This window comes from Fonsecaea multimorphosa (genome assembly GCF_000836435.1).
Source record: "Fonsecaea multimorphosa CBS 102226 unplaced genomic scaffold supercont1.11, whole genome shotgun sequence".
NCBI lineage: Eukaryota > Fungi > Ascomycota > Eurotiomycetes > Chaetothyriales > Herpotrichiellaceae > Fonsecaea > Fonsecaea multimorphosa.
Window position 1 is genome coordinate 295,368 of NW_015971645.1, and position 23,291 is coordinate 318,658.

At 53.4% G+C, this 23,291-nt stretch overlaps 8 protein-coding genes across 8 annotated transcripts; 4 read left to right on the plus strand and 4 right to left on the minus strand.

Annotated features, from left to right (window-relative positions):
* Window positions 1-610: 610 nt before the first annotated feature.
* Z520_06099 (uncharacterized protein) lies at window positions 611-1,690 on the plus strand (the record flags this gene model as incomplete). The annotated part of the gene is made up of 1 exon (XM_016776601.1): window positions 611-1,690. The coding sequence occupies one exon, from the start codon at window positions 611-613 to the stop codon at window positions 1,688-1,690; it is 1,080 nt and encodes a 359-aa protein (XP_016632143.1).
* Window positions 1,691-7,720: 6,030 nt separating this feature from the next.
* Z520_06100 (uncharacterized protein) lies at window positions 7,721-8,755 on the minus strand (the record flags this gene model as incomplete). The annotated part of the gene is made up of 2 exons (XM_016776602.1): window positions 7,721-8,577; window positions 8,632-8,755. 2 exons carry the CDS (start codon window positions 8,753-8,755, stop codon window positions 7,721-7,723), a joined length of 981 nt encoding a protein of 326 aa, XP_016632144.1.
* An 842-nt stretch (window positions 8,756-9,597) lies between these two features.
* Z520_06101 (uncharacterized protein) lies at window positions 9,598-10,736 on the plus strand (the record flags this gene model as incomplete). Its single annotated transcript, XM_016776603.1, has 2 exons — window positions 9,598-9,881; window positions 9,950-10,736. 2 exons carry the CDS (start codon window positions 9,598-9,600, stop codon window positions 10,734-10,736), a joined length of 1,071 nt encoding a protein of 356 aa, XP_016632145.1.
* A 746-nt stretch (window positions 10,737-11,482) lies between these two features.
* On the minus strand, window positions 11,483-11,956 carry Z520_06102 (uncharacterized protein; the record flags this gene model as incomplete). Its single annotated transcript, XM_016776604.1, has 2 exons — window positions 11,483-11,829; window positions 11,905-11,956. 2 exons carry the CDS (start codon window positions 11,954-11,956, stop codon window positions 11,483-11,485), a joined length of 399 nt encoding a protein of 132 aa, XP_016632146.1.
* A 463-nt stretch (window positions 11,957-12,419) lies between these two features.
* On the plus strand, window positions 12,420-13,006 carry Z520_06103 (uncharacterized protein; the record flags this gene model as incomplete). Its single annotated transcript, XM_016776605.1, has 3 exons — window positions 12,420-12,468; window positions 12,527-12,770; window positions 12,841-13,006. 3 exons carry the CDS (start codon window positions 12,420-12,422, stop codon window positions 13,004-13,006), a joined length of 459 nt encoding a protein of 152 aa, XP_016632147.1.
* An 871-nt stretch (window positions 13,007-13,877) lies between these two features.
* On the plus strand, window positions 13,878-15,138 carry Z520_06104 (uncharacterized protein; the record flags this gene model as incomplete). The annotated part of the gene is made up of 5 exons (XM_016776606.1): window positions 13,878-13,922; window positions 13,984-14,094; window positions 14,155-14,275; window positions 14,328-14,935; window positions 15,001-15,138. 5 exons carry the CDS (start codon window positions 13,878-13,880, stop codon window positions 15,136-15,138), a joined length of 1,023 nt encoding a protein of 340 aa, XP_016632148.1.
* Window positions 15,139-15,637: 499 nt separating this feature from the next.
* Z520_06105 (uncharacterized protein) lies at window positions 15,638-16,680 on the minus strand (the record flags this gene model as incomplete). Its single annotated transcript, XM_016776607.1, has 2 exons — window positions 15,638-15,865; window positions 16,030-16,680. 2 exons carry the CDS (start codon window positions 16,678-16,680, stop codon window positions 15,638-15,640), a joined length of 879 nt encoding a protein of 292 aa, XP_016632149.1.
* A 718-nt stretch (window positions 16,681-17,398) lies between these two features.
* On the minus strand, window positions 17,399-23,071 carry Z520_06106 (uncharacterized protein; the record flags this gene model as incomplete). The annotated part of the gene is made up of 1 exon (XM_016776608.1): window positions 17,399-23,071. The coding sequence occupies one exon, from the start codon at window positions 23,069-23,071 to the stop codon at window positions 17,399-17,401; it is 5,673 nt and encodes a 1,890-aa protein (XP_016632150.1).
* Window positions 23,072-23,291: the final 220 nt, after the last annotated feature.

A 23,291-nucleotide genomic window follows, 5' to 3' on the forward strand; every position in this document is an offset into this window, starting at 1 on the left:
GCCGCATAATCCCTGAAACCCTCATGCTAGGGAGCTTTGTCCCTTTTGGAAGTGCCCATGCCGCTGACTGGTTGTATCGGCGCATGCATTGGGGTCTGGTCAAGCGAAGAGGTATAATACCCAGTTTGATCTCGTCAGTCGAACTATACTGTCTACCCATCAGTAGACCACGTTAGACTCGGCTTACGTCTGCAAGCTCCAGGATTGTTTCTTCCTCAAAAGCTGCTTTGTTGAATTGTTCATTGTCTATTGACCCTGGCCAACCTGAGGACCGCTCAAACCGTCTTCCAGCCACTGGCGACTCGAACCCCCACACTTCGCACTCCGTATCCGCCCTCTCTTGCTTAATCTGCTGCCAATCCAATCCCTAGACCGACATTCGAGTGCGATGTAGTCCTGTCGTTGGCTCTTCCTTGCTTCAAAGTGTTACTCTATAGCCTCAATCCATTCCGAGCGTCGCACCCGAGCCACACCTTTACACTGTCCAAAGAACCATTGCTTCTTGGATTCTTCTTGACTTCGGTGGAAGTGGGATTGCTTCGACAGAGGATACCTACCGGCGTGCTACCCTTGCTTGACGTTGACCACGAAACCCTCTCCAATGTTGAACATGGCCTACAATCCAACCGCCGACCAGATCGAGTGGCATATGCATCAATTGAGGCAATGGATGGTGCCTACGTCGGTGCCGGTGCCTTCCAAGCCTCCAACAACTGCACAGCAACGAACCTTCCCGCAGGAGTTCTACTTACAGAACGTGCCTTCGAATGATATGTACGACTATGACTCCTTCGGTACTCCAGGTTCTGCGCCGCCGACTACTCTGACCCGTGCTCAGACGTTTACCAACTTGTCCGAGTATGATTTCTCTCCCATGGAATACTTCACTCCGGGCCAAGGCCCGGCGACGCCTGTGAGCTGGGCAGGAGAAGAGCGGGGCAACTTCGATGATGGCCTCTCCATCTACTCAGAGGCACCCTCAAGCTATTTGTCCTCGGATCTATCAGAGCAGAACCGGCTTGAGTCCATCATCTCATCGAGCCGCACTACTCCTCCCACCACCGTTCCACAGTCTTCGGCTACCTCTGCCCCGGATCATACTTCTGAGGTTGACTCGCTCATGAAGACTTTACAACCTCCGCAGGTGCTTGTGCCAGCGAGCAGCAGTCACAGTGGCAAGCCCAAGAAGCACCTGTGCCCTTATCCTGACTGTTTCAAGTCCTTCTCTCAGCCAACACACCTCAAGATCCACCTCCGTTCTCATACAGGAGAGAAGCCTTACACGTGCTCTGTTCCGTCGTGCAGACAGACGTTTTCGCAGTTGGGCAACCTTCGAACTCACGAACGACGGCACGTCGGCCAACGACCGAACCGCAAGAGATCCTCATCCGATCCAGGTGCCCGAACTCGCCGGTACGAATGCAAACTCGATGGCTGCAGAGGCTTGGACGGCAGCCATGGAGGCAAAGTCTTCACACAACTGGGAAATCTCAAAGCACACATGAACAAATTTCACAAAGAGACCTTGGCAAAACTATCCGAACAGTTTGCAAATAACGAGCTGAACCCAGAGCACGCTGAGCTTCGTCAATATTTCCAGGACCTCTACAAGCATAGCAACAAGGGCATAAAAGGGAGGGGCAAAGGTCGGAAAGTCGAGGTGATTGTTACGCCTGAACCACAACCTTGAAATTGTCGCCCCTCCACCAACCGACAAAGGTGAATGCCCACAAGCCAGAATCAGAGCGGATATCAATAGCATGTTCGCAAAACTGAACCGGCGGTCCAAGTACGTTCCGCAACCGACCACAAGAATCGATCAGCTCGAAACGGCCACCAATTGATCTGAAACGGAGGATTTCCCCGACCAGTCATTACCGACGAGGGAACCAAATCCCATGATTCAAGGAGCCCACAGGGATCGCAACTCGAACGAGAATTGCTTCGTTCGACACTGATGGCGCAATTATCCATCAATTACACAACCAGTCATTTCCGCGTGCTACTTCAGCTTTTTTTTCAATCTAAGAGGGGTCTTTTACGGAGGATGCAACACAGCGAAAATTGTACGAGTACCAGGGCGTGCGGAGGAGGAAAGTAAAGGAAGGAAGCGGTCAAGTTTCATTTCATGCAGAAGAAGGTGACGGTAGGATGTATGTTTATATCTCCTGCTGTCCGTCCTGGTTTGGAGCCTTTATTTGTGCTTTTCTTTGCTTGCTTTGCTTTGCGGTTTTACCATTTCCATAGCATGCCAAACCTCACGCTTAAAATCGCCATCTCAAGGAGAGCCCTGTCATTACCGAGATACACCATTTACCAGATATGATTACGATTCAAATGAAGGATGATACGACGAAAGGAAATGAAGCTTATTGGGCTCCAAACAGCCTATGTCAAAAAATCTCTATATTATCCCTCTTTTGCAAGCTGTTTCTCTCACTTTGCCACTCCCGCTGTGCGCAGTTTCCCATCTTGGTGCGAGGTTCAGAGCACTTTTCTTTTGGTCTGTTTGTGTTTTGGAGAAAGCCCGAAAGGGGGGCAAGGCTGACTTTCCAGGCGAACAAGCAGCGGCTAAAGGAGGAGTGGGTGTTTTGATGCTACGCTGCTGATCGTCGTCTTGGTGGATTGGGTCCGTGTGTTTCGGTGGAGGCTCCTTTCTAGGGGCGGGCCATGGCGCCTTCTGCAAATCATGGCCCTGCGGCCCTGACTGCTTTGACTGGTCTGTCTGTTTCTCAGTTCACCTTGTCGACGCTCTTTCAGCCCCGGTTGGCCCGCCTGATCTCACCGGGAAAAGGACAACGAGCGCAACAGGGCAGTGAAGTGAGGAGAAAAAGACGAGAGATTTGACGTTCTAACCCTGTGGGTCACGGAGAACGGCAAGACATTACATACTGGAGCCTGGAGAGTGAGAGAGAGAAGGGATGAAGAACACGACAAGATACGAGGAGGCGTAGACGGGAATGGTTTCATCCCCGCTGATATTGCGCAGGGGCAGGGCACGACGGGGCAGGGTAGGGAGGGGGATTGCGGCCCGACCAGTCTTTCGCCTCTCTCCCTCTGTTCTATCTCTCCATCGTCCTTCCCTTCGAGATTCGAGAAGGAGCAAGAGCGGGAGGAGGAGTCCACTAGACCAAAACGTCAACCCAGTCGGCCCTATCTTGGTCACGGCCCCGGGAAAATGCGCCCAGTAGGGCCAGCACCGACAGGCGATGGCCGTTACATGCATAGGCAGTACGAGGGACACAGATGCATGGGATGATTGCACGGTGGGGACGGACCGTCTTGGGACGACACAACAATGGTCGCGCGCCTCCCGAAGTGGCAAAGGGGAGACTGAGACTGAATTTGCTTTTTGCGCAGGGCAGGGCAGGGCAGGGCAGGAATCAAGAATTGGTCGGGCCGAATCGACTCTCCTCTGTTCTCCTCTGGCTGACTGGCTGGGTTGACAAACTATGCAGGGGCCGGTCACTCATCGTCGCTGCTCCTTGCTGTCATTGTCAGTGCGCGCGTGACATGGACACCGTCTGGTGCCCGTCATTATGCGACGTTGACGTTGCGGGTTGTGGGGATTCGACATGCGACAGTGTTACGACAACGCCTCCTCCCCCATTCAATCAAGTACGACGATATTGCCTAGGTAAGTTCCTTCCCAGGGAAATGTTGATTTTTACGTCAAAGGAAAATTTAAAAACAATGTGTCTATCCTTGGTCCAGCGTTGTGACGTTACCGGCATTATGACTCCCCGGGGTGGGCGAGGGCTGCATTCCTTTTCTTCTTCCCTCTATTCTGTCTGGTGCTTTTCCCTGCTCTTTGTCCCCCGACCCCTGACCCCCGAGTGGTGAACCAGGGGTTGTTTTTCGTCGCAAGGCTGACCGACCCTCCACCCCCTGCGGCAAGGCTGTCGGTCCCTGGGCTGGGTTTGTCAGGACGGGAGGGAACTGAATGAATGTCCCCCTTGTCTCAAGCCAGGATGATGAACCAAGTTGGCCTGACTGACTGACCTTTTTGGAATACCATCTTTGAATCGAAGCATGTCGATCCATTCATTCATTCATTCATTTCACTGCGTTGGAAAGCGGAGTCTATTGTTTTATGTTCAGACGAAACTGCTATCTCGACGAAACCTCATGCCAGTCCTCCCCCCCCTCTTCTGTTCTTCTGCGCGAGGTAATATTCCTTACCGGAGGTTCGACTCATCAATGCTCTTTTGTCTCGTATGCTCTGTTACACGGGAAAACTCACACACACACACACACACACACACATTCTCTCTCTCTCTCTCTGCCTCTCTGTGCCTCTCTCTGCCAGTGGCCTGGAAATTCAATCTGACGTCATGTCTCTATGGGTTGCAGTGTTGCACGACAGGGCCGGACAAGAGACGAGCAAGGCAACACCGGACAAAGAGGAGGGAAGGGTGACACAGGCAATGGAACAAGGGGGGGGGAAACCATCAGGCGTCTGCGCAGAAAGGGGACTTTTGACACTCTCTCGGGGTTTTGTAGTTACCTAGCATGGGAATTGGGGGCAAGTTTTTTTTGTTTTTTGTTTTTTGAAAGATGAATCTCAATTCTCGACTCCAAAATAGCAAAAAGTCCCTAAAAGACCGACGGCGACAACATGGGATCCCCTCGTCTCTTGTAAGGAGAAGGGTAGAAGCAGCAGGAGCTCTCAAAAAACCCAGCAATGTCAGTCACAGCGAAGCAGAACAGAAAATCGCGGCCAGTGGAGCGATTGATGCCACGATTGATGTTGGGTCGAAAACTTCCCCCTAGCAATAGTACTTTTCCTCGTCGGTTGGGAGCCGTCTCGACAGAAGTGAAAGTCCGGTACAACCCCCGGGTCACTATTTTCTGCATTGCCCCGTTGTTGCGCCTTTTTGTTCCCCCCTTGCCTTGTGCTATTTGTGCTATTTGTGGGAACAATCAAGCATAGAAAATCCCATGGGCAAACCCATTGTGCATCATTCGTGTTACCTGCAGCCTTTGTTTTTTGGGGTCATACCATCCATCCCCCTCCCTGCACTCCCTATTTTCCTTGCAGGGGATTTTGAAGAAAGTCGGGAACGCCGACCACCATGGTCCATGTCCAATAGGTAGGTAGGTGATTAGATCACTCAACCTCCAAGAAAATGCCAACTGGGCGAGGCTGCCATCTTGCGAGTGGACTAAGCAATTAGTCATTGCGCCGTTGACTGGGGGGGCCAAAGTCAAGTAGCGCTGACGATCGTCTCTCCTGACCCATGCCATGATGATTTAACACCCGTTTGGAAGAGAATTCTGGCAACGATCCCCTGCTATCATCCGCTGGGGGCGTGGCTTGGAGGTCGAAATGACAGACAGCAATACAATACCTGGGACATGCAAACTATGTCTGGTCACAATCCTGTGTCGTCTAATCAGGCTGTTCCGTCCGGTCTTGTCGAACCCATGTCCTCCGCGATGAGCATTGGGGAGGTCCTGTGTTATCTTGGCCTCAGACTGCCAGGCAGACGGCGCTGTGTGTGTCAGAGAGTGTGGGATTGTTGCATCCTCAGCAAGACGCAGTGATTAGAATGCGCCGTCCCCAATACTGAGAGATGCAGTCACGCTAGCTCGGTTGCGGTATGTACCTGGTCTCATCATGTAACCTCTCACGGTCCCGGGGGTTAGCCTCACGCCACGGGATACCTCTGGTGCCCTCCTCTTCCCCCTGCTAGTGCTCCGCATGAGAATGGCGCATTTTGACGCTGACGGCAAGTGACCGGCACTGTCTTCCGGGTCAACCTCTCTAGTGCTCGAGGATTGATGGAACAAAGCAACACAGGGTCAACTAGTGCCGGTCAAGACGGTGTCAAGACTGTGAGCACCTGCCACAGAGATGTGGCGGACAGCGTGCATAATCTAGTCAATAGGGGGGTGGCAACAAGCGGCACACAAGAAGGAAGATCAAGGTGTTGATGCTTGAGGCTGGCTGATAGACAAAGTGCTAGAAGATTGCGCAGCATCGGGGAGAAGTCTGACTTGAAAGATCAGGCGATGACGAGTGGCATGGATCCAACTAGCGAGGGGAGTCGCAAGATGTGCTGGCGGTGGCCGAGATAGGAAAGGAGAAAGAACAAGACCCAGGATCAGACGCGAGCAATGGGTTCTGGAAACCAGGCAGGTAGTATTCCGAGGCGCTTTCTCCCTCGCTCCCTCCCAGGATCCCGAATGGTCAGAGGAGGAGGGCCACCTCTCCTCGCACTCTCCTCCTTGGGTCGGAGAGTGGAGAGGGATGGCGTCCCGGACGTGGGATGTGTTCGTACCAAGCATGGAGAGTGAGGAGAAGAGGAGAGCGATGGGTGAGCGGGTTTCTGTGTCGGCTCGGGCGGTTTGCTCAGAGTTGCTTAGAGTTGCTCAGAGTTGCAAGGCTCCACCAGCTTGAACGCAGTGTCCCGCTTTTCTCCCAGCCACCTTGGCACCCACTGGGTAACCTGGTACTAGTAAGTACCTAGGTAGTCTGTATAGCGCCAGGAATGGAGTTGGCCGCTAGAAGAGCAATGGAAGTGCGCTAGAAGCACGCTAGAAATGGCTTCTAGAATGTCGGTAGAAGGTGCCATTCGGCGCTAGCAAAGTCAAGTCCGACCGCCACCGACCAGGGCGCAATTGGCCAATCGCAGGCCTGCATCGGGGCAGGCGTTCAGCTGGACTGAGTGCGAGGCCCAGCTCATGGAATCCCCTTTCGTTCCTTTCCTTCCTTTCCTTCCTTGCGCTCCCACGCTACCAAAACCCTCTCTCCAGGCCGAGTTCCGTGTAGGGTTTGGTAGCTGCAGGACGACAGGACGACTACCGCTAAGTACCTCGTAAGCTTTACACTTGCCCAAAACACGACGGCCAATTTCATGACTAACAAAGGCTGGTGGGCGGGCACTTTCTTTTTCTCCTCGCGCCAGCAAATCTCGAGACACTCTCGCAACTCGTGGATCGATGCATTGACGCAGGAACAGATATTCACGCCGTATCGACCTCGCCCTTTCGCAATGGGTCTCGTCCCGCTTCAAACCGAACCCGCCACACTTGCCCCCTTCCGCTCAAGGTTACGCTCGGCAATCTTGTCCTTGTCTCCAGAACGTCTCGGGGATGGACCTTGGACTGGGAAGCATGTGGATAAGGCTGTCTGCCGCCAATGCAATGCAAGGGACTGGGTTGCGCGCATGCACAGTACCCTACCTACCTAGGTACACTTAGTCTTGCAAATCCAGTGGGGAGACCTGGTCTTGGAGAGTGGAAATTTGTCAATGTTGCTAGCTGACCCGATGACAATCCTCATGATTGGCGGCCTCAGTCAGGGTCGCGTTCCATGTTCGCCTCTTTGAGGTCCCTTGTAGCCCGGTGACGTTCCAGGAAGCGAAAGATCGACCCTCGCTCCTCCTGTCGACATAGTGCATTCCATCCCGCTTCGGAGGCCGCCGCCACTAACCCCGACTACTCAATCGAGTATGGTATAATCCGCGCAGACCTTGCCATGGACTCGACCGTTGCCTCGAGACGGTAATGGAGCTGCAAAGCCGTGGTGGAGAGACTCTCACCATGACAGCAATATGGAGAAATCACCGTCCCCTGTTCCTAGGCCACATGACCGCTGATCAATGAACTCGGACGGCGTGGGATGTTGCAGGAGCCAATTTTATGCAGGAAAGCCTGGCGTCTGATGAGGTGAGGTGATGCCCACGTCCAAATAGTCTGACCGCTTGTTTCCTCCTTACAAGGGCCTCTCCCCTTTCCGCGCCACCCCCGTGGCTATAGCAGGTTCCTCCTCCACCTTTCCAAACATCCTCGGCAAAGCCCATCGAGTGTTCTCGTACACGAGGAAAGTGACACATGTGCTCGGGACAACTCGCAGAAGGTTGGGAAAGAGACCTTTGTAATAGCCCACCAAGCCTTCGTTGCGCCAAATCTGCCTGATCAAGGCAATGACGCCTGGGCGCTTGACATGTGTGGTTGCACTCGGATCGTATGTCTGCAGCCTCGCCCGCACCAGTTGATGAGGATAGGTCACGGTCCCAGCGAAGACCTTTGACAATGAGGAGGCAATGATGGTATCAAGGTTAGAAAGTGTCCGGTCTTTCTTGGACGTCTTGCGCCATAACTTGAGCTTTTCATAGGCCACAAAATACAGCGAGCCATGGGTGACGCCGACCAGCGTGGGTGTCAGACCATGGAAAAATCCACGGACTCCTTCTGTTTTGTATATTGCTCGCAACCCATGTGTCAGACTCGGATATGCTCCGACCTGAGAAGAGGAGGTGGAAAGCATTCGCGTCTTCACCACCCAGATTGGATTCGTAAGTATGGCAGCGAGAAGGCCAGAGGCAGAGGAGGCCGTGAGGTAATCGACGGCTGTGAGTTGTGTACCAGCAGTATAGCCTCGGAGGGTTCGGATGACATCTTGGGCTTCACGATACCACAAGAAATACAAAGCCCAGCCGGCAGAATTGCCCACCAGGTTGGGAGTCAGTCCTCGGTAAAGAGCAGCGAGCCGAGTGGGACCTTCATTTCGCAAGATGTCTCGGAGAACAGCCCGAGAGGAATTGAAGAGAGGGTGGGCAGAAGTGTCGACTATTTGAAATTGTCAATAGGACGTTCTCTTGCGCTCCGGAGCATCGAACCTACCCTGCAACCTCGTTTTGATGATGTCCAAAGGATGGACAATCACGGTGGATATGAGGCCGGCAGACAAGCCTGCAATGGTCTCGATCGAGGCAGGTGAGAGACCATGGCTATGCTGAGACGTCATGAGCCAAAGACCCAAGAAGATGAGAGAATGTCTCGAATGTTCGAAGGATCAAGGAATTGAGAAATGAGGGTAAGTGGCTGCGCCGAGCTCGAACATCGTGGTTCAGGAAGACGAGGAGAGGTAGTTGAGGGAGAGCGGCTAGGCCAACATGACTGTGCTTGCAGCGGCTGAAGAAAAGCGCGAGAGGAAGCTGTTGTACATGGACAATGTGTTTATTGCTGTCCCGATGGAATATGATTATTTCACAAATTGTCGGTCAATGACGCAGCCCGCGAGCGTGCCCGAGGACGTTGCTCTATGATGGAAAGTTAGCCGAGAGATCACGTGAGAGCCCTTGGCAATACGGTCAAGCACACCACTTCTCGGATGTTGCCAGCTTTTCCCGACATTTGGTGGCTCGGTGCTTCCAATGCTCCAATGCCACTGTTTTATCACCTCCACAAGCTGCGCAGAGCTACACAGGCGTGACAGGGAAAAAAGGGTCTGAGTAACTCACCGCCCGCCTTAGAGCCAATTGCCAGCCCGGACTCAGGCATATGCTCTCCACCTTTTCAAACAAATAGTTTAATAATTTCAACGGCTTCCGCTATCGGGTTTCCGGATCGTCGAGATGCCATTTCACGCCACTTCTTCTGCTTCTTATGTAGCAAAGTCTTAACGACCCTCAAACTGTTTCTCCCTAGAACCCAAGACACCATTTGAGCCTCAGCATCGTTCCCTTTCAATTGGTCATCCGCCCTGGTCGCTCGACATCTTCAAGTCCTCGGACGCGCGCAGCAGAGCAGAATTTCCCAGGTTTAGAGAGGCGACGCGACGCCTGCTTTTCTCGCACACTCTTCACCATGGATATCGTCCTAGAAATCGTCGACACCCTCGTACTTGACCGCGTCTACGCCACATTATTACCTGCCAGTCCATCGTCCTACCTCCAACAGAAATTCAACAATGTGGCGACCTCGACTTTCTCGAGTATACGGGAAAACGCGACCTCTGCGCCGCAATATTCATACATCTATGAACCCGCCTCGCGGTTTGTCAATTTGAAACCGACCGAGTGGACCTACAGCAGCTCGTGGCCTCGCGACAACATTTTCCGACAAGGCATTAGCCTGTTCTTTATAGTCTGGTGAGTTTGAGACACCAATCTTTACAACCCCCGATACATGTCCATCTCCTAACACTTTTCTGTTTTAGGTTCTTTGGACTTGTTCTCTACTTCCTATGCGCCTCGCTTTCGTACGTCTTCGTCTTCGACAAAACCACCTTCCAACATCCGAAATACCTGAAGAATCAGGTCCGGATGGAAATCAGCCAGGCCAATCGCGCCATGCCGCTCATGTCCCTGTTAACCGCACTTTGCATGCTTGCAGAAGTGCGCGGCTACTCTAAACTCTATGACCTCCCCAGTGAGGCCCCTTTCGGATGGTACAACGTCCTTCAGTTCCCTTTCTTCGTTCTCTTCACCGACTTCTGCATCTACTGGATCCATCGCGGCCTCCACCACCCGCTGGTCTACAAAAGGCTCCACAAGCCACATCACAAATGGATCGTGCCTACGCCTTATGCTTCGCACGCGTTCCACCCTCTCGACGGCTTTGCACAGTCTACGCCGTACCATATCTTCCCCTTCCTGTTCCCGTTGCAAAAGTTCGCCTACATCGCTCTTTTCGCCTTCATCAACATCTGGACCATCTTCATCCACGACGGCGAGTACTACGCCAACTCTCCCTTGATCAATGGAGCTGCTTGTCATACGATGCATCATCTTTTTTTCTCTGTGAACTACGGCCAATTCACCACGCTGTGGGATCGACTGGGTGGAAGTTATCGGAAGCCGAATGATGAGTTGTTCAAGCGCGAGACGAAGATGGGGAAGAAGGAATGGGAAAAGCAGAGTCGAGAAATGGAAGAGATCGTGAAAGAGGTCGAGGGCAAGGACGACAGGGGGTATTTGGCCGAGGACGAGAAAAAGGTACAGTAAACATTCATACATTGGCCGGCCTCCACTGCCAGGATGATGGATGCTGTATGCGTTTTCAGCAAGCAAGATTGCCTCTGGGTACCTTGCGGCGAGTGATCTGGACAGTCTGTTATTTCAGACATGACCAACTCATCATGCCCAAAAGGAGCACAAATAATATTGAATACAGTCATTCGAGGGCATCTCTACTCGGTCCATACATAACTTTCTCCTTTGTGGTGGACAGGCTAATATCCTAAGTCTTGCCGAACATGCCAGCAGATCACCTCGAATCGACCCAACGTAGATCAAGTACCCTCTGTTAACGTCTGGCCTGTGCCCCGTGGTGTGTATCAGATGGGTTTCTTGAAGGAACAGGTGAAGGCTCGGATTGAAGTAAAAGTTGTCATCTTGATTATACCGAACAAGAGTCTGATGCATGGCACTCCAAGACCAACGCTTCCCCGCCGAAAGGGCGCCGAGAGCTGACCAATTTGCCATATGGATTTTGCGCAGAAGTGAGTCGATCGTGGTTTCAGCGTAGTGACAACAAGATCATCAGCCAGCCAGCAGTCATCGCTGTTGTCGTGTGGTTGTACGCGTATTAGAGGCGTCAACGAGGTCGGGCGACAAGAGAGCTCAAAACACCCCTCGACACATTCAAGCGCGTGCCCTCAGCTGTACCAGGCAAAAACTCAACCCTTCCAAAAACACGAAAAGTCCGCTCAAACAAAACGCCGGGAGTCCGCAGTCCCTCCAACTCGCGCTTACGAGAACGACACGAACTTGGGATCTCGGGGGATGCCGTCCGCACCGATGCCATGCTTCTTGAACCCCTGTTCCATGTACACCCTCCTGGCCTCGTCGAAATTGATGCCCCGAATCTTCATCAGCCTTTGGATCTCTCGCTTCGCCTTCTGGTCCAGTCCGCCTCGGCTGTCGCCTTCCATGATGTTGGAACTGAGGTCGAAGTCTGCCGAGGTGAAGCCCGACTCGACGTCGCCCATGAAGGACGTGGGAAGGCGGCTATATGTGTATGGATTTAATCGGGAGAAGAGGTCTTGCACGGCAATCGGAAGGTATGGTGTCCAGCGACTGCGCGTGAAGTATAGAACTGGAGCGGCGGCGCGGGATCAGTCAAGCTCATCGGACGGTAAGGTTTGCAAAGATAAGGGGCCAGCCAACATACCTGTGGAGAGAGCGATGGAGAAGAAGAGAACCGAGTAGAGGATGTATGCCATGATCGCGCGCTCTTCCGATAGCGACAGATGTTACGCGGGGGTTCCGGAGGATTTGAAGGAGAGCGTAGACAAGTGTTGAGGGGTTTCGTATTGCAGTAATCACAGCCTGGTGCCCATTATGAGGTTTGCGCAATGTCGCTACTTTGCGGCCAAGGTCAGCGTGAAGCTGGGCAGTCGTGGCAATCAAGTTGAGGCATTTGGGTGTCGGCCTTTAGGTCTTGGGGCTCGTTGTCGTCAGCCTGCTGGCTGCGGCGGGAGTCGGACGTGCTCGGCTCTCCCGTCCAGGCTCAGTGCTTCACCGTAGAGCCAGTGCCAAGCCGGCGAATACCACAGCCAATGGCGTTTCGGGGTTCCTGCGCACAGAAGCCATGTCCCCCAAGACACAAATCAAACCAAAAAGTTCGAGCCTTGTATCAAGACTGACAAAAGCTCGACAATCCTGACCAGGTTCCCCGCCGTCACAATGTCTGAACGTCCAAACATCTCCGGCGACCTCATCTGGGAGGTTGTCCGTAAGTTTACACCCAGTTTAAATGTCTTCTATACCTGGCGTACTGACCGAACCGCCAGGAAACAACAATGCGTTCCTGGTCAAGAGGAAGTCCGGCGGTGGTGTGCAATTCTCCCGCGACCCATTCAACCTCACCAACAAGCACTCGCGAAAACACGCCGGCTTTGTGAACGACAAGGCCGCGTCCATCCAACTCAACGAGAAAGGAGGAGTGACGCTGTTGACCAAGAAGACCGGATCATCACACAAGCCTGCATCGCACCACAACACTCACGCCTACGGCAAGACCGCCTCGAACCGGAAGTGAGTTTTCACACTCATGTCTTTAGACAGGCCGCGGAGAACAACGGTAGCTGACCAGTATACTCTACAGGATCTACAAGAATGTGGCAGATGCGATTGGCAAGAGATCATACCGTGGCGACTTGAACAGAGACGCCGTTGCCCGTGCCAGTGCTCTCAAGGACTCGCAGCGACCGAAGAAGGATACTCCGGAGAAGAAGCCCCGCGGGCTCAAGGGGAGAAAGACAGAGGCATGAAGATGCTGAAAGGAGGTGGACACCCGTTTCCTTTGTCTTCTGAACGGTTCGACTTGAAGAAGCGACGGCTTGGGCCAGGGGGGCAGGATCCGAAAGAATCTAGATAGATGAGTGCATCCGAGACATTTTATTCGGGATGCGGCATCTGGAGATGGGCGACGGGGCAAGATCTTATGTCCTGGCAATGCAGGACGGGGGTTATTCCTCGAAAAGACAAACGGGGGCTAGGAATCGCATTTGCGTCCGATGGAAGATTCCGATGGAGGATAACCAAACAACCGTTGATGAGGAGAGCATTGCACACACATCGGTACTCCATAGGTAGAACCCAATGAGCGAGCCAAAAACAAAATAATGGCCACAGCCTGATCCGAGCAATTCTCGTCGACACCAAAAGCAGCCTTGCCTCTCTAGATGATTGGAGACCCCGGAGCCTGACAGGCATTGGAGACTGTTGGATGGCGGTGCCAGAGAACGTGAAATGTCGGAGCTGCGGATTGACGCGGGGCACTTCGCAGGCCAGTTCGGTGCCAGTCTGTGGCCGTCGAATCGATCGATATTGGGTGCTTGGCGAGGAGCGGCGCCTGCAGTGCCAGTGCTTCCCCTCGCTATCCTCTTCTGTGTCCCGCGTCACTGCTTTCCTGGTCGGGTCCTCAAATGAAAGTCTGACCGCCCCAACTATTTCTTGAATCTTTCAAAATCTTCTCGCAAGCTCCTAGTCCTCAGACACTCGCGCACTCTTGCACGTACCTGTCTCATTGAGTCCGTCCCGGCTTTCTTCAGGTAACTACGAGCCTCTGATCTGAAGAAGAGGGGAAATTCTCAACTTGTCGTCACAGTTCAATCAACCCTCCCCCACCGAACTCTCAACATGGTCAAAGCTGTCGTTCTCGGTGCCTCTGGCGGCATTGGTCAGGTATGGATTCCTCTGGCCATCGGGCTACAGCAGATTGCGGCGAGTCTAACTTGTTTGCCAGCCATTGTCCCTTCTCTGCAAGATTTCTCCCGTCATTGACGACCTCGCACTGTTCGATGTGGTCAACACCCCCGGTGTCGCAGCCGATCTGTCACACATCTCCTCTGTCGCTGTACGTCTGCTGGGATCCTCCTGACCAATCTCAGAATGCCACGAGTCTAACAGGAAACAGACCATTGGTGGCTACGTCGCAGCCCCAGGTGACTTCAAGGGAGAGAAACCAGAGACAGAAGAAGCAAAGAAGACGGCTTTGACTGGTGCAGACATTGTCATTATTCCCGCCGGTGTCCCTCGTATGTATCCCGTCCACCCTGAATATTTGCTGGGACTGATAATGGTTCCCAGGCAAGCCTGGCATGACCCGGGACGACCTGTTCAAGATCAACGCAGGAATTGTCAAGGGCCTCATTGAAGCCTGCGCCAAATACTGCCCCAAGGCATACATCTGTGTCATCTCAAACCCCGTCAACTCCACCGTCCCAATCGCCGCCGAAGTTCTGAAGGCAGCTGGTGTCTTTGACCCTCGCAGACTGTTTGGTGTCACCACTCTCGACGTCGTCCGTGCCCAGACCTTCGTGGGAGACATCATTGGTGAGAAGGACCCGAGAAACTTGACCATTCCTGTCGTTGGTGGCCACTCTGGCAACACCATTGTGCCCTTGTTCAGCCAAGCCAAGCCTGCCGTCAACATCCCCTCGGATAAGCTGGATGCTCTGGTGCACCGTGTTCAATTTGGTGGTGACGAGGTTGTCAAGGCCAAGGATGGTGCTGGTTCCGCAACTCTGTCTATGGCATATGCTGGCTTCAGATTCGCCGAGGCCCTTATCAAGGCATCCAAGGGTGAGAAGGGCATCATTGAGCCAACGTTCGTCTATCTTCCTGGTGTCCCCGGTGGTGAAGCTATTGCCAAGGCAACTGGCTGTGAATTCTTCTCCGTTCCTGTAGAACTCGGGGTAAGTCTTTTTCGACATCCGATTGCCATCCTTTCTCTCTCGCTCTCTGCTGACGCTTGTAATAGCCCGACGGTGCCGAGAAGGCCATCGACATCTTGGGAAGCGCCAACGACTACGAAAAGAAGCTGCTCGAAGAAGCGATTAAGGGCCTCAAGACCAACATCGAGACTGGTGTCAGCTTCGTGAAGAACCCACCCAAGTAGGTCTGGTCTTCTCTTTCTTTTGTAACATTACCTGACTGTTTCGTAGGTAGGATGTGAGCGACTTCTAGATCCCCAGAACGAGCCTGCCTGCCACGCGGTTGTTCGGTCGTTGAATGTTGTTGAGAGCGCGAAAAAGTAATCCGCCCATGGAGACTGACACGGAGCTATCGGAGCAGATTGTGAAAAGCATGTCTTGAAAGAAACGAAGACTTCCTTTCGTCAATGCACAGACATCGCCATGACATAGCTTTTCAGGCTGCATCATCTTTTGCAGCTTGGAGATCGCGTAGACAAAACTCACTTGTCCTACTCCTTACGTTTCGTACAACCACCTCTTTGCGGTATTAGATTGTAGAAGTGTCTGTCTTTTCTGTGGCCAATTTCGGAGGATTTCGATAGAAGATGCTCATGCCTCAACTTTAGAAAATAGATTTCATCCATGCGGGGCTCAGAGTCCTGTATGGATGCATGCTAAACTGGTGCCATATTCTTTCCCAGTTCACGGCCTTATTTGAGGCTGCACGGTGGTGATCTGGAAAACCGCCCCAGGCAGCTCTATCGTCTCGGCCTGCACGGTGGCTTTGATCCCCAAACTGCTCAGGACGCCACGGATGACGCCACAGGGGAAGAAGAGGTAAGGACGAGCGCGTTGGAGGGCTTCGGCGTGGTTGGCCATGGACATGCGCGTGAGCGGGCGGAATTTGTTGTCTGTCAGAACGAAGACGCCCTATATGTAGGATACACTGTCAACAGCCCATTTTTTTTCTTTCGGCGTTGAGTATTGGGCATCAACAGCTCAAACAATGGACGACTCAGACTTTCGCAGGTTATATGTAGCGATACCAGCCTCCAGGTCCCGACTCTTATGCAAAGGATTAAGGGGAAACATACTCGATGATTCGTCTTCAAGTTGTCGACCTGCTTCCTCCACACCACGCCCCAGATATCCTTGCACAAAAACTTGATCACGTCCAGGTGGTGATCATTGACGTTTCCCACATTGTTATTCCCGGGACCGTGGAGGCCACTGGCCCCGGGTAGTGAGTGGTGGTTGTTGTTGAAGCGGGGCCTGTCCCGCGAGATGCGTTCACTGAGCCCCTCCCCGACGCGGAAACCTAGCCGTTCGAGACGCACGTAGACGCTGTCGGCGAAGATGGTCGTGGAGGGGAGACCGTCGGCGGCGAGGAGGGCGGTGGTGTTTGAGGGTTGTGAGGATGCGGTGGTGGTCGTGGTCGTGGGGACGGCGGATGTGATGGTTATGCTTGGGGCGGACGGGTTCGTGGTCGCCACGGCCGTGCTTGCGCTGCCCGTGGGAGGACCGCTCTTGGATGTCCGTTTCATGGCTGTCGTCGACGAGGAGGAGGATGCCGTCGGTGAGGAAGGGAGAGGTCGGTCGAGAGACGCCTCGTACGCGCGTGCCATGCGCTCTGCCAAGGGAACCAGTTCAATCAAGAGCAGATCGAAGCAGGAGATGCTGACCAGTCGCGAGTCGGCGTCTAAAGACAACGAGTCGCCGCCGGGGGGAGGAGGAGGAGCGGCCATTGCTCAGTCGCTCTGCAAGACCCAATCAAGGGGCGTCTATACTTTCGAACGCAAGCGGTGGTCAACCCTCGGAGTGGAGGGAGGGTCTGCTGCTTAAGTTGGACCGGGGGCAGTTTGTCGTTCGATGGACTCTCATAGCTCGCATGTGTGTTGGGTCCTATTGGCAAAATTTTGACGCGAGATCCAGTGTCACCGAGAACGCGGGACGGTTGTCTTCACCTGCAATAGCTGTATCATGTCTGCGGAAGGGTGGAATGGCACGGGTTGCAGAAGAGTCCGTAGGGAGATCAGAATGTCAATGACCATAAATTGGACGTGGTCACGTGGTGCCAGAGTCGCAAGGCTGAGATCTAGGAGCCGACGAGGCCGAGGGCGTCCAAATGCTCCTATCTACTACCTACCTAGGGACCTAGGTGGGTATGTATGTATTACATGCAGGTCACGGAGATCCATCGTAGAACTGGAAATAGGACCAAGTCATAGTATTAAGCTATAAGCCAGTATACCCCCGGGAGCCATTACCGAGTCTTTGACCCCATATCGCCAGTGATAGATAGCATGCAGTCATAACTGCATCCGCCTCTCTTCTCAAGAGCACATGTACACACATCAACAACCAAAATTATTGTACAGTCAGTTACAGCCATATCTTCTTTTTCATGGGCGCTCAGTAGCTAGAGCCCGAAGTCCTTTATTCAATGTTTCTTCCGTCAAAGATCTATTGCGCCATCACATCCACATATCTGCCCGATTTGGGGCCTTTCTTGCCAGCCTTCGCAGGCTTTCGTCCCGTTGCTGGGCCGATCAGATCATCAATGCTGCTAGCATTGCTCATTGCTGTAGCTGGACGCGGTGGTGGAGCAAGGCCAGGTGTTGTAGGGTGACCGATTGGCGGGGTACTGGTGGCGCTGGGAGGGCCAGAAACTCCAATCTGTGACGAGGGCCTTGCTGAACTTCCAGCTGCTTCGGCAGGAGTACCAGCGCGACTCGATGGTGCTGATGGCGGCCCCATTCCTAGGCCTGGCATACTCGGATGCGAGATAGGAGGTGTAGATGTCATTGGTGGCCTTGGAGGCCCTCCAGAGCTGTTAGGAGGTCCGGGGGTGCCACCCATTCTTGGAGGTGGAGGGGTTGCTGTCTTCTTTGCTGCGTCCGGATTGTCCGGATTCACCCATTTCCCAAGTTCTTTATCGAAGTACAGTTTCATCTTCGATTCGCCTAGATTGGCCTTGTAGACCTTCTGGTCAACGCCCTTGCTTGGACCGGCATCCAAGCTTTCAGCCTTCTTTCCTCCCAGCCATCCACCAAACCACGATGATGATCTTTTTGATTCTTTCTTCTCTTTTTCGCGAGCAGCATCTGCTTCTGCTGCAGCACGAAAGGCTGCTTCTGCTGCGGCGTCATTCGCACGTTTGCGCGCTGTATCATCTCCTACTGAAGACTTCGGCTCGGAGTCCTGCGGCTGGTGCGATATCCGGGGGAAGTCGTCGTCGTCGTCATCCATGAATGATTTCTTCTTAGACTTTACCTCGTTAGGTGCTTCTTCTGGGGAGTCCGGCTCCGGAACGTAGGGAACATAGCCGGCGCCAGTAGGAGGCTCGTAGCCATAAGACTGTGTCGGGGCTTCAAAGCCCATGCCAGCATCAACATCCTGCTGAGGTGTCTCAGAGTCCCCAGGTTGAGGCGGTTCATAGACACTATAAGACGCTGGTTCTTCGGGGATCTGGGATGGTACAGCCGGCTCGGAAGTATATCCATATGATTGTCGGATAGCATCTTCAGCGGGTGGAGTTGGCGCGTACGTGTTCGGGTGCATGGGAGGCGGGTTTGCCGACACTGACTGAGCACTATTATTCGGCGCGTAAGAAGACCTCGGAGGGCTTTGCGGGAAAGCATTTGGGGGCGATGCTGTGGCAAAAGCTTGATAAGGGTTCGCAGCAGGCGGTGCTTGGACATGCTGAAACATGTTCATTGGCTCGTATTGGTGATTGCTCTGGGAGTGGGACGTCGATGGAGGTGATCTTTGAGAATCTAGAGACGGTCGTCCACGCGTGAGCTCTGAAGATGATCGCGTTGATTGCATGCCGTTAGGTGCATATCTGGATCCAGCAACTGTTGCAGGGACAGATTGTGGGTAAGATCCATACATGTCCGACTGGGATGCGGGTCTGCTGATCGACGGCGTGCCGGCAACGTTCGCAAATGGACCTGCATCGACTGCGTCTTTTCCTGAGCCTTTGGATTCTGCGTCACTATCATCGCCTGCAACGAAACTGCTGAACTTATTCCACATAGAGCCTCCGACTTTCTCTAGGCTAGGCTTTCCAATCCAGGACGACGACCCTTGTACTGGCGTTTGTTTGAGGCGGTTCGATAAATCATCGAGCTCGGACAGGAATAGCGGGTGATAATATGCTGACATCTTTGTGCTCGACTTGAATGTGGACGCGATTGCATCGCAATAAGATTGCGCCTCAGATCTCAATCCGGATTCCGCCATGGCTGCCGCTCGTTGCAACTTGAAAACAGAAAGGTGTGGCATGAATGATAAGGATGCGCCGGTGGCTAGAATGCTCGTCGCAAACTCGTAAATTTCAGTGAGCAGAATAGCATCCTGGTCGCGGCCAAAGTCGAAGGGCTGGGTTTTGTGGTTTGCGCCGAGCAAGACGATAGCCGCATGATCTTCATCGAGCCCACCGAACAGAACCGGTCTGTGAGGATTCCTGGAGAAGAGATAGCAAATATGTGCCGCTTCGATGCGATTGTAATCCTCAAGGAGTTTTCCAAGGACTGCCAACGCTTGATGATCGCCTTGACACCGATTGTTCAGCACGAGGCTCAAAGTTTCCTTCCATCGATTCAGTCCATCCAGAGCATTCTTTGCTGGTCCACCCGCATCGACTTTGCTCACCATTTGGAGCCCGGCACGAGCAGACGGCGGAACTAGCTCGTCTATACTTTCTTCAAGGTTACCTCCAAAGATTTCGTATAGAGCAGAGAGCGACTCAGTGTTCTCGCCGGTAGTCTTCACCTCTTGGCGCACGAACTCTCTCACCACTTGGCTCCAGACTGAACGGTCCATTGTCGAAGATATGATGAGTGCGTGAGACCACAGGCGGTTATCCATAGCATGAAACACAGCTGCCTCCCGGTCACCACCGAGCAAGCGCTTTCGTAAAGTCTCAACTGCCATTGGGTCCACTGAGTCGGGGCGCACATTTGCACCAGGAGGTCTGTAGATACCGGAAGCCGGTTCACCCTCGCGATACTGAATTGGACTTGACAGATCCACATTATGGACCTCAGGGGAAAGCAGGAGATTGATTGCTTTCAGTGCTGGTCCATCAAGGGATCCATCGTGTTCCACCAGGGCACGAACGACTTTCCAGAGCAAGACCTTTTCATGATGCCGTGAACTCGGACCGTCATGAGATGGAGCATGAACAATGTTCGGGGTGTCCGTCTCCATGCCAGATATATAATTTGTCATCCAAGACAAAACATCCTTCTTCTTGGACTTGGATCGCAACGGGCCAGGAAACTGATTCCAAAGTTCCGCCAGCGGAAGCACATCTTTCACGGTTTGAATCGACACTGCTCCAGCTGTAGGCTTGATTTGAGGTCGTACCGCGCCCGTCGCATACCTGGGCACAAGTTTCGGGAAGGTGCTCACAACGGTGCCGCCAAACCCAAATCTGAACAAAGGAGCACCCTTCCAACGCTCCAAAGGGTCGAATTGCGTGTCATCTTGAGGCCGTACGAACTCAGTCTCCGGAGCTAGTCCTCGAGCTCGGACACTAGGCCTTGCGGATGGAACATGCTGCTCCATTGGGGCAATGGTCCTTCTGGGTGGCGGTTGTCCATATGCAGAGGCTGGACGGTTGATGATGTCGCTCGAGTGAACAGGAAACGCTCCTTGAGGGCGTTGCTTGGAGGGAGATTGAGTTTGTGATCGGCGTGGAGGAAGTAATTGTTCGCCGGTGGGTTGTCTGGTAGCTGAAGCCTGACTAGAGTCTACCAAGCCATCTCGGTCAGGGGAAGTTATCGGATAAGATGCAGTGGTACCAGGAGGTGAGAGCTGGGTTGCAGGTGCAGGCGGGGGCGAAGTCTGCATGACTGAAAGAGGTACGCCGTTGACATTTTCATCCACTGAACTCTTGTGATACGCAAGTGGACTTGAGGTCCGAGGCTGAAAAGGCAGGATAGCGGGCCCGGCATGCGGATGTTGTGATGGCGGTTTATTTGGCATTGCTGCTGCGCTTTGAGATGGAGCAGGTGGTGGCGTCGGTTGTGCTGCATACCTTGCCGCAGGTGCAGTTGCAGTTTGTGGGGGAGGCGCTGGAGAATATCGAGGAGATGGCCCCGGCCTAGGGCCTAGGGTTGATGTGACAGGTGCCGGCGAATACCTGGCAGTTGTAGCTGCTGGTACAGGAGGGGGCTGCAGCGGGACATTTGCATAAGGATCCAAGCGTTCGGGAGGTCGCAGCTGATACTGAGAATATGGATCAGGGGGTCCAGGAAGGGAAGTGTGCTGTTGAGGAGGCGGAGGAGCAACAGGGGGACTTTGTGCCGGCAACGGCGGCGGAGGAGCAACCATGGTATGTTGAGGAGTGTGGCGACCAGTATGTCGTGGCTTTGATGCCAACGGCAATTCTTCGAAGAAGCTTGAAGAAGAACCAGATGTCGGTGCCTCGGGCCTGCTGGACGCAAAGGCGGAGACGCTTCGCGGCGGCATGGCGGGCGACGGTGCTGGAGGTGGCATAACGCCAGATCCTGACATCGGTGGCACGTTCGGAAGGAAAGGTGATTGTAAGGGCTTTTCGGACAGGCTGCTACTCCTCGGTGGCGGCGCAACAGACCTTGTTGTCTGGACGGGCTGGGGAACATGGGCTCTCTTCCTTGATTTGCTGAGTTCCAGGGGCAGATCATACGGAGATTTATAACCGTCTTTTGCCTGATCAACAAAGCTCTTTACGTTCTGAGATTGTGCTTCCTGTTGTAACTGGGCTTGGAAAGAACCCATCGGAGCCAATTCAGGACGCGACAGTCCCACATTGTTATGTGTGGTACGTGTTGTAGGTGATAGCTGAAGCATATCAGAGGTAGACGGTTGATGAGGCGCATATGAGTTGACCGAGCTCTCCCTTCGAGGTTGGACTTGTCGTTGGAGGACAGTGTTTGGTGCCGGTTCTGTGGGCGGGATATTAGGTACGGTGGATGAGTCCTGTAAGGATGCAATAAAAGAGGACGGCGATCCAGGCTCGGAATCAGGAAGCAGGTCGTCGGCATCTTCCACTAAAAACTCCTCGTCTCCAAGTGCTTCTGCCCACATAGCGTCAACATCTTCCGGGATGACGGGCATTTTATTGTCCGCTTTAGACGCTGTCCCGGCGGCAAGCTCGTCGAAGAAAGAGGTTTCGGCGGATGCCGACGTCGGCGGAGACTCTTGTCTATCATCATTAGGTAGATCCAGCGACCTCAGCACCTGAGCGGTGGACTTCCTGTCAAGGGAAGGGTTTTGCGGAACAGTGGCTGAAGACCCGCTGATGTTCGAAAAGAAGGTCGATTCTTCGTCATCTTGCGCCGCCTCAAAGGAATTTTGTTGTGATCCTTCATCCGGGGCCCCTGGATCAGCAGGGCTCGTCTCATCCGCCTGGATAAGCGGCACGCCCTCTTCAAAGCGCACAGCTTCCTCATCAACCATTTCGCTCTGCGCCGGAATCGTCCACGACTGAGGGTCGCGTGTCCCATCATGATCATCGTTCATCCAGGACAGACTCTGAGGCTCCGTGGCACCGCTTTCTTGTCGTGTTGCCTCGCTAGCTTCTGTAGTGCCGTTAACCATCTCCACCACCGTTCCATTCTTCGCCGTGTCGATAAAGGGTTGGTCCTTTGCGGTCTCGGGCGGATTGAACTCGGGAAATGTCGTGGAGCGATGCACTTTGTCAAGAATATGTGCAGTGTCGAGTCGTTTGATTCCCCAAGCGGGATCGAGTCTCTCATTGTCATCATCAGACGGAAGTTCATCGCTCTCAAGACTTCCGCCTGAAGGTTGAGAGGTCCACGTTGTATGCGTCCCCTGCCCGTTAGACAGGGCTGCGCCCGTTACACCCGTTGCAGGCTTATCTTCAATGCTCGGCTGTGTGAATGCATCTTCCGTCGAAAGACCGAAATGCCCATTCTGTTGTGAAATAGGAGTTGGAGGAACCACCGTCATCATCGTCCGGCCAAACGGATTCGAATCGCCGTTCCTGCTCGATGGCTCTTCGTCTTTCGATTCCTCATGAACCTCATCGATGGTGTCAGGGCGCAGGGCTGGAAGCCAGTGACCGGATTGCATGGATTCTGTCGGCTCTCTAGAGCCTGCTTCGGCGTGCGTCGCTGTGTCCATTACGACTCCGGGAGAAACGACGATACTGGTTCCAGTCAGCAAAGAGTAGGGGGTTGGTCCAAATTATCCGGATGCACACATGTACAAATAATTAGCAACGCCTTTGATGCATGTCGCAGAGAATAGGACTTCACGGGTGGAGTATGTGATTCAGCACCGTGAAAGGATTCCCGGAGGATTTGACGAGTCTTTAGTGATGTGAATGACTGTGAAGAGAGGG